Below are 10432 nucleotides of genomic sequence, written 5' to 3'. Positions count from 1 at the left end.
GGGCCGCAATCCAGTCAGGTTTTCAGGATTTCCCCAATGAATATGCATGAGATCTATGTGCATGCACTGCTTTCAATGCATATTCATTGGGGAAATCCTGAAAACCCGACTGGATTGCGGCCCTCAAGGAGGGACTCTGAGATCCCTGCTACACAGCATTGTTTGATCTTAATATTGAAGAAATAAAAAAACACTGAACTATAAGACAACTCGGAAACATGTGTTATGCTAGATGTGTATACTTCTGTAACTTGTTCTTCCATCCAAGACAGCACAGCTGATCCGAAGCAGCATTTCCTAGAAGGATGCATGTGCTCTTGGTAAGATGCATAATGCACTCTCTTTCAAAGCAGAGTGACTATGAAGGATCAGCTTGTTTTTTGTTGTTTTTAAAACAAGTTTGATTCCAAAAACTTGAACATTAAGACAGGGGTGTCCAACCTTTTGGCTTCCCTGGGCCGCATTGTCCGAAAAAAATGTTTCTTGGGCCGCACAAACGTGCAAACGCTGCAATAAGGCAGAGGAGGGAGCCAGCATGATGGTAAACAAATAGGGGCAGCAGAGGAAAACACTGCATTGCCCTCAACCAGGGCCACACAAAATACTTCACTGGGCTGCATGCGGCCCTTGGGCCGCAGGTTGGACACCCCACTTTAAGGTGATTGCAGGGCTAATTTAAAGAAATTCTTTCAAAATAAATCCATTGGAGTCCTCCTCTGTGAGGACTTGGCACAGATTCAGAGCTTTTCTTTACGTCAGGTACTGCTCATTAAATACTCTCTCCTCCAGTGTTGATTTTTACACCACTTTTACCCTTTCAAGAGAACCAACAAGAAATCAAAACTACCTTACCAAGTTTGGGAAAGAGGAAGGGCCAGTAGCACGAGTACCTTGTTTGATAAGATGCTGTTTCTGATTAATTTTTATCTTTCAGAGATTTAGAGAAAAGCCTTGGATGATCACTATACAGTATGTGTCTTTCAGTGGCCCATTTCTACCCTCTCCCCTTGAACTCAAGCCTATCTTAACCAGACCTAGAAAATAATGCACATGCATGAGTTAGGAAATTAGTTGTCAGAAAAATCAAGTGGTTATAGACTAGAATTCTTATTAAAATGTCACAGAACTAGACTATGCTATTAAACAAGTGCATGGAGAGGGCTACAAGCATGCATCCTCTAACTATAATGATTTCTCTTACACTCGGAATTCTACTTCTGCAGAAGCAGAATGGGTAAATGGCAGCAGAGTCTTAAATCCTGTAGGCGGCTGTTCCCATGCCCCTCTGCTTTGCATAGTCTACCTTACACCAACATTCTTGGTGTGTATCCTGCAGGCTCTCAGTCTTTCATGGGGTATGCATTGAAAGCAGCAAGATCCAGATGCTCTCAGCTCATTTTTCAGAGTGGCATGTTAGCAACTTCTTCAAACAAATAGCAAAGGATTGAAAATGTGTTTAATTTTGTTTTACATTATAAAACCAAAAGGCATGCAGGACTACACACCGTGCCAAAGAACAGAGAAAACCAAAGACTATATTATGCACTAGAGGGTGCTATTGACCAGTCCAGCATTTCCAATGTGCATAGTGTAAAGACGCAAATCTCCTCCCCAGCGCTTTGGCCTCATAACTGGCAGGCAACAACCTTCTCAGTTCTACTTAGGCCACATGACTTGTCACTGTTGAAACACTCCTCTTGCCCTCCCCAAATATTCCACCTTCTTGGGGCTAGAGGATGCAGTATACAAAGAGACTGCTTTGCACGTTTCCCGGAACAGAATTTATTTGAACATGAAGTGCCCAGTGTCCTTCACAGTCAGAGGGAAGCTTATGTGCTGTAGCTTGGCTTCTGCTAGTTTCATGGCAGTCATTAATGCTGCAAATGGGCAGGTAGTACAGTGGCAGAGTCAGGAACGGCTTCGGTCTTCATGGTTTCCAGCAATCACCTTGCTGTACAACTTTTGCTGCTCTTCTTTAAAGACATCTTTCACTCTGTCTCGCTTAAGACCCCCATCCCTGTAGAGAAACAAGAAATTACACTAAAAACCAAACACTACATCAGGTTAGAATAATTTTATTGGAGATCCTCACCCCAAAGAGTTATGTATGAAATTAAGTAGCCAGTTAATTGCATAATTGATCATATGAAAAGCTGGATGCTGACCCATACAGACTAAATGGAGAGAAGTGAAGGCCCACAAAGGTTGGACCTGGCTTGAAGGCAGGGGAAGAGAAGGAAAGAGAGAGAAGAGGGTGGTATATAGCTTGACAACAAAAATAAGAAGTGACACAGAAGCTGACTCTTCAAGACCAAATAGATTTATTACTTTATTTTTAAAATTCCAGTGCTAGTTACCTGCACATATTTTTTAAAATGTTCAAAACAAAAAAAACCCACCCTATTATTTAAGGTATTGTGTAAAAACAAAATATTTTTCATACCCCTCTACTATACTGCCTTGCAACACACTCTGCTAACTGCCATGCTGGGTCACAAATGCATAGATTGGTACACTTCTAGGTAGACCAGATGCCTCTGTTGACTTGTACCTTCAAACATTCAGTTAATGCAATTAAGAGAGACCTAAGATGCTTCTTTCATGGCCCCTAAACATTTTAGTGTAATTAATGTATTGTCATCATTATGTAACTTGTGCTGGTGTTCGTTTAAATTTATCTTCATAGAAATGGAGAGATTACCAGAAGAGACCACTTGATCAACTCAGTCTGCCCATGTATGCTGGCTGTGGGCTTTTCCCCCTTCTATTTTTGTCTGCAAAAAATCTATTTCACACAATCTTTGCTGTCTCTCAAAGTGTGTTCTTGCATTCCTTTTGACCCTCCTCCCTTCAGCTTCATCTAAGGTGAAATTAGAATTAATTTTCTTTCATTTAGGCCCTCCAGACCAGCTTAGACAACTGGGTTATGTACTCCCACCAGCAGACTGTTAGCTTCTAAGTGAGCCTATAAGCGAGCCTTCAAATCTCTACACGGCATCCTTCCTCCCCTCTTTCCTCTATCTTGGCTCTCTTCGAATCCTACCTCCACCAGATCCACTCAAAAATTCAAATTATCCTTCCCCTCTTTAAAAGGCATATCCCATACAGGAAAACTTGGGACATCCCTCCTCTTCAGGATCACCGAGCTGTGGAACAGCTTCACTGCCCCTCTTCGGAGTTCGACCTCCCTCCAACGCTTCCGAAAACATTTGAAAACCTGGCTTTTCGCTAAAATGTAACTACTCCCTCCCTCTCCATTATAATAAGTCCCCTCTTTCTTTCTTTTTACTAAGCCCTTCTCCTTTCCATTGGCGTTCCTTTCTATATTAATTCCTGTAAACCGTGTCGAGCTCCACTTTTGTGTTGATGCGGTATATAAACTTAAGGTTTAGTTTAGTGTGTTTCACAGTCAGCTAGTATTGCATTATTTTTTTTATTTAATATATTTATATAGCACTTATATCCTAAGCAGCTTACATTGAATAGTAATCAGGTACTCAAAGCATTTTCCCTATCTGTCCCGATGGGCTCACAATCTAACTATGGTATCTGGGGCAATAGAGCGTTAAATGACTTGCCCAGGATCACAGGGCGTGACATTAGGCTTGAACCCGCAACCTCAGAGTGCTGAGGCAGTAGCTCTAATCAGCACGCCGGTGAGTAGCTCTGCTCACATGACCATACTAGAACATGGGACACATTGGTTCACTCAACTGTCCTTAGCACTTTTTTTTTTGAACTGGGAAACAAAGGATTAATTTCACAAAATTCTCTTTTTTTGTATGCCTTCTGCTTGAAAGTTAACCACAGCTAATCAAACTGAAGACTCCCAAAACCTAAATACCAGGTGAGTACTGAGCTGGTCTGCAGAGTTTAAAGGAAAGAAAATTAGCAGGTAAGCTTTAATTTCAGCTTCCTCAGAAGCACTCCAGACCAGTTCAGACAAATAGGATATACTAGAGCAGTACATAAGAACATAAGAATAGTCTTACTAGGTCAGACCAATGGTCTATCTAGCCAGTAGTCCATCCTCACGGTAGCCAATCCAGGTCACTAGTATCTGGCAAACCCCCCAAAAGTAGCAACATTCTATGCTACCAATCCAGGGCAAACAGTGGCTTCCCCCATGTCTTTTTCAATAATAAATCCTTTTTGTTTCCTCCAGGAAACTATCCAAACCTTTCTAAAACCAGATAAGTTAACCACTCATTTTTACATATTACAACAAGTGTATAAGAAAAATCATTCGAACTTATAAATATACACTTGATTAACTTTCATATATCATTAAAAATATAACTTTCCAGCCAATACCTATATTCTATAATATTTTGAATATTATGAACTATTCCTAGTATCTAAACAATTGATATCAAGTTAGAAAACCCTCCCAACCCCTCCCTCCCCTTACAAAAGTTCCATTCCCAATACATCAAAAACAGTTAAATACTCTTATACATTATAGGATTTAATATTTATTACCCACCCACACTCCTCCATGTCAAATATCTTACTTTGGGAAAACGTTATTACTCATTACAAAAATCTGTTAATGGTCCCCAAATCTTCTGAAATTTACCAAAAATAGCCTCTTTGTGTTGCTATTGTGTGCTCCATTTTATATATATGACACACAGAATTCCACCAGAAACTGTAATTTAATCTGCTATGATTTTTCCAATTGAATGTAAAAAAAAAAAAAAAAAAAAAAATCGATCCACTTGTACCTGTTCTACACCACTCAGGACTTTGTAGACCAATCATATCTCTCCTCAGCTATCTCTTCCAAGCTGAAGAGCCCTAACCTTTTTAGTTTTATCTCATATCAGAGGAGTGCCATCCCCTTTATCATCTTGGTTGCTCTTTGAACCTTTTCTAGTTCCGCTATATCTTTCTCGAGATAAGGTGACCATAATTGAACACAATAGTGAGGTCACACCATGTAGCGATACAGAGGCATTATAACCTTCTTAGTCTTGTTAACCATCCCTCTTTTTTTTTTTTTTTTTTTAATAATTCTTAACTTGTTTACTTTTTTGGCTGCTGCCACACATTGGGCAGAAGGTTTCATCGTATAGTCTACAACATTGGGCAGAAGGTTTCATCGTATAGTCTACAATGACACGCTGATCTTTTTCTTGGGCACTAACCCTCAACGTGGACCCTAGCATCTGGTAACTATGATTTGGGTTATTCTTCCCAATGTGCATCACTTTGCATTTGTCCCCATTAAATTTCATCTGCCATTTGGACACCCAGTCTTCCAATTTCCTAAGGTCTGCCTGCAATTTTTTACAATCTGCACATGTTTTTAACAACTTTGAACAGTTTAGTATCATCTGCAAATTTAATCACATCACTTGTTGTTCCAGTTTGCAGATCATTTATCAGTTAAATAGCACCGGTCTCAGTACAGATCCCCGCAGCACTCCATTATTTACCCTCCTCCATTGAGAAAAATGGCCATTTACCCCCTACCTTCTCCTAATCCACAACTGAACATTGCCTCCTATCTCATGACTCTAATTTTCTCATGTTCTCTAATGAGGAACTTTGTCAAATGCTTTCTGAAAATCTAGAGTAACCCAACATCAGAATCCTGAGTCACACAGGGATCTTCTCAAATTACGGCCTCACTCACCAGAGCTGAGCTGAATAGGATACCTACCAACTGCCGAAGACTGAGAATACTAGCTGTGAGCTATACAGGACACTGTAGAGGCCAACAAACTGCTTTCCCCCCCTCCCCCTTTTCATTTGAAACCAAAACTGCCACCCAAACCATCTGAAAGCTTTCAGTCAAAACTAAAACCGAACTCCAAAATTATATTTGGTTCTTGGAATGTGAACAAATGAGGAAGGTGGGGAGGTGGGATTGTTAAAGCTTGCAGTCTGCATCCCTCTGATAATCCACAGTATCCAAGCAGAATATAACAATTCAAGTGATGAAAGCATAATAACCTCTGCACACATGGAACACTGGTAATGAATAATGAAACTAAAAGCCACAGTTGGTGCACGAAAAAAAAAGTGGCTGACTGCACCACACTTGGAGTGACAGCTGATGTCATAATGCCATAGAGAAGCTAACTGCTACGGAGCTTATCCCAAATTTACAGATTTGAATTCCAGCTAAAATTTTGTACCAAAAGCATTTATATGCTAAATAGAAAGCTCCAAATAAACTGTTGTGCAAGATCATAACTGTATTACTTGTAATCACTATGTAAAAAAAAAAAAAGAGTTCCTTTCCCCAAAACCACCTTGGGAAAATTAGGTTCTTACCTTGACAATTTTCTTTCTAGTAGAAAGGCAGACGTGTCTTGAACCAGTGGGTTATTCTCCTTTACTCACAAGTTTGAAGAAGGCATCATTCACCTTTTTCTCTTGGCTCCGCCTCCTGTATTTCAACATATGTAGGGCCAGGCGAATGGTGCGTAACTCCAAGTGGATGGTAGACCACTTCCTCTGTGAGGGCAACTATTGGCCCTGAACTGGGTGAGTCTCGCAATATCCACCCCAACCATAAAGGCTGGCATCTGGCATCAGGATCACCCAAGAGCAGGGGTGTCAAAGTCCCTCCTTGAGGGCTGCAATCCAGTCGGGTTTTCAGAATTTCCCCAAGGAATATGCATGAGATCTATTAGCATACAATGAAAGCAGTGCATGCAAATAGATCTCATACATATTCATTGGGGAAATCCTGAAAACCCGACTGGATTGCAGCCCTCGAGGAGGGACTTTGACACCCATGCCCAAGAGGATATGCAGAGCAGCAAGCCTTTATCCAGTGACTTCGGATGGGGCGGACGCAAACTCTGACGCACCTCCACTGTCTAGGTCAGCAGTTTCTGCAGAGAATATGCCTGTGGAAACCAGTTGGACAAAAGTGCATCTCGGAGAGGATGCATATGAGCTTTCACCCATGAAATAAACTCTATGGTACATGTCTCTGTCAAAAAACAAACAAACCCATGGCCTTCTGCCATGTTGAAACAAATTCCCAAGTATTCTAGGGATTGCATGGTCTCCAAGTGACTTTTCCAGAAGCCGATGATCCAAACTAGGTCCTACAGTAGTTGGACAATTTATGCCACTGCACCTGGATCCCTGCCTTACACAGGTGCACTGCGACAATAACCCTTACCTTCATAAAGGTGCAAAGTGCCACTGTCAGACTGAATGGGGGTGCTGAGAACTGGAGATGTCTTTCCAGTATATGTAACCTCGGGAACTTCCTGCGAGTCAGAAATATGGGAATATGCAAGTAAACTTGTCAAATCTAGAGAGGCCAGAAATTCATCCCCCTCCCCCCAATGCCACCAAAGCTAAGAACAAATGCCCAGTCTCCATTCGGAATCAGGGCACCTTCAGCACTGCACTGACCGACTTCAGATTCAAGATTGGTCTTCAGTCGTTTGAGTCGTTCCCGAGTACAATGAAATATATAGAGCATCTGCTCAAGCCCGATTCTTCAGCTGGTACAGCTTCCTTAGTTTTCATATCCAGAAGCTGATTCTCTATTGCTCAGACTCTGACCACTTTCTCTGGCCGTTTGGCCAGAGAGTTCATAAATAAGTCCAGTAGAGAATGAAAGAATTTGAGCTTGTATTCCTCTCAACTAATGCCAAGTACCCAGTGGTCCAAGCAAATCTGCACCCAAGCCTCCCAATAAGCCAACACCTTTCCTCCAAATCAGAGGGGAGTTCGGCCACCGTCCTGGCATCATTGGAACTTCTTGGAGGCTGCTATGGGGCATGCATTAGAGGTCTGAGCTCTCCTGGAGCCTCCAAACCTCTGCTGAGATCCTTCAAACAATCTATGGGCAGAGGACCCCGCTAAGGATTGACAGGATCATTGGGAACCCTCAAAAGGAACTATGACCTGACCCCCTCCCCCCAAGGGGCTCTCAGTTTACTATATGGCAAGGACTTCAAGCATTGATCTGCCACCCTGACCATAAGATCATCCTGTCCTTTTCCAAACAGCATTTGGTCTTTGAATGGAAGCCTGCTCAAAGTGGCCTTGGACTCTGAATCTCTTACCTACTGTCCAAGCCAGAGCATTCTACAGGCAGCGATCGAATAATCGGAAACCTTACTCATAACTCTGAAAACCTTGCATAGAGCATCTGCTACATAATCCACTCCCAATATTAGGAACTGAGAGTAGGTATCATCCTCCACCAATGGGGCTTGAAACAATCTGATATAGCAGGCACGTACATCAAAGAAGCCATAGCCGCTCTCTTTAGACCTAAGACCAGGGCCTCAAATGGCCTTTTGAGGACTAAATCCACTCTGCAGTCTTGTGCATCCTTTAAAGTTACTCTGCCTTCACTAGGCAGTGAAGTATGTTTAGACACCTGTGCTACCAGCAAATCCACTTTAGGAAGGACAGTTGCTGAAAAACCAGAACCATCAAGTACATCTTTGTCATAGAATCAGCAACCCGCAAGGGGCTTTCAAGAGTCTCCTGATACTCTGTCAGCATCTTGGAAATATCTGGATGTGAAGGAAAAAAACAGGTCTGAGCCCTAGAACTGCTCATAACTGAAAGCTGATCCTCAGAGGTTTGCAGGGGGCTCAAGCTTTAATTCCCACAAGGATTCTGTATTTATCTGTAGCAATGCCACCATATTAAAACGCCGGTACACCATTGGGTCTTTCCCCTGATCCAGACCTGCTACAGACTCCTAGCTGGTGGCCCCTGTCTGAGACCCTGCATTCTCCAAGTTTGAGTGTTAGGGCAGGCTGCTCAGGCATGTTCCCTGTAAAAGGGCTGCCCTCCCGGCTACAGACTTCTGACCACGGAGTGTGTCTTCTCCCAGGCAGCACTTTCCCAGGCAAACCAGGAACCTCTGGAGCACCAAAAGCCTCAGAGTTCAGATGAAGAACTGAAAATAAAAAATCTAAATTAAGAGCAGATCAGAAAGACATCTTCCAACTCAGGAAAAACTCAGGAAATAGGGAACAGCCCAGAGATACAGGAGGTGGATCCAAGAGGAAAAAGGTAGATGATGCCTTCTACAAACTCACAAAAGATGGACCACTGGTCTGACCCAGCAGCGGCAATTCTTATGTTCTTATGGTTCAAGACTCATATACCTTTTGCACTAGAAACAATTTTGGGTGGTGTAGTAGTATTGTCAGGAGTGATGCCCCAATCATGTTGACCATTTTGAGAGCAGAACTGGAATGGGCAGAAGAAACTGAGTTACACATCCTGCCCCACTACAACCCTAAACCACTGTTTCCCAAGTTAGTCCTGGGAGTACTCCCTTGCCAGTCATGTTTTTCAGGATATCCACTATGAATATGTATGAAAGATTTGCATACTCCCTACATTTCTTTATTGGGTATCTGGTTGTTAGCTTTCATTATTTATTCCATAAGGTTTCTTAAGAATAGTCTGTCCTTTAGTGTTTACTGTCCAGAAGCCCAGAAATTCCTCATCACCATGTGTGATGGTAGGCCTAAGACATTACTGCACAACTGAGTGATAAGATGCTGAGATAATATATTTTTGATGGGATAATATGGTAATTCTGTTCCATTTTCTAAAATATTAAATACAAATAAGGATTATTTTTCTGTGGCACCAGTACCAAGTATTTAAGATAAGCAGCAAAACTAGACAGCTACATCTCCAATTTACTGATCTCAGCGCCAAACTACACAACCTTCAGGAGGGAAATAAAAACCAGGTTATTCAAGAAATATGTCAAAACTAACTCCTGATACAACCAATAACCTCACTCCATCACCAGACTATAAATGTTCCAACCAATAACTTCCCTGTAATCTTCTGGATAAGACCAGAATCTCATCCTTTTGTAATCCACCTAGAACCAAAGGTATTGGCGGAATAAAAGAAACTAATGTAATGTAATGGTTATCACTCTTTCAAAGCAGTGACACTATAGTTGCATTAGATGTCTTTTCAACCTCCAGTGGTAAACGCTGTACTTAACCTATGGTCATATCAATGTTGCTTAGTCTGGCCTCAAATACTATTTCCTTTACTTACCATAGCATGTCCACAAGGCCACCTTGTCTGGCAATAGCTGACTTCACTCGATTAGCAAATACAACAGCATCTTCTCCATCCTACAAGAGGAAAACCCAACATTATCTACCATGCTCACCAAAGCCCTGAGCAAGCTGCAACACAATGCCCTTTCCCCTAGAGTTGCAGCAAAGGAGCATATCTATCTTCTCATCAGAGCACATCAAAAGGACATCAAGTGGCTCAACAAGGACATGAGCATAATTTCCTCCCCAGAGGCTGAGAAGCAAGGAGTGAGCAAATTTGCCTGGGGGCTACATTAATGACAAGGGGAAAAGCCTCAGATCCCCACACTATGCCAGAGCAAATCTTGTGGTGGTGCCAGAAAGGGACATTACTTCATAGGCTGAAAACCCCCCGAAGA

The 10432-nt window shown here is 42.1% G+C and overlaps 1 protein-coding gene across 3 annotated transcripts in view; it reads right to left on the bottom strand.

Moving 5' to 3' along the window:
- Window positions 1–1438: 1438 nt before the first annotated feature.
- Window positions 1439–10432, bottom strand: part of GPAT4 (glycerol-3-phosphate acyltransferase 4) — a 50345-nt gene continuing 41351 nt past the window's right edge. For 2 of the 3 annotated variants that reach the window (XM_033949930.1, XM_033949931.1), the window contains 2 exons: window positions 10030–10109; window positions 1890–2017 (listed from right to left, as the gene is read on the bottom strand). In XM_033949930.1, coding sequence (XP_033805821.1) covers window positions 1909–2017; window positions 10030–10109 — 189 coding nt within the window. In that variant the 3' untranslated portion in view covers window positions 1890–1908. Of the gene's footprint in view, window positions 2018–10029; window positions 10110–10432 lie in introns of all 3 variants that reach the window. The other variant, XM_033949929.1, reaches the window with a different exon arrangement.

Source organism: Geotrypetes seraphini, chromosome 6, assembly GCF_902459505.1.
Source record: "Geotrypetes seraphini chromosome 6, aGeoSer1.1, whole genome shotgun sequence".
Classification (NCBI taxonomy): domain Eukaryota; kingdom Metazoa; phylum Chordata; class Amphibia; order Gymnophiona; family Dermophiidae; genus Geotrypetes; species Geotrypetes seraphini.
The sequence above is the reverse complement of the archived record's forward strand: the minus strand, read 5'-3'. Positions and strand labels throughout refer to the sequence as shown.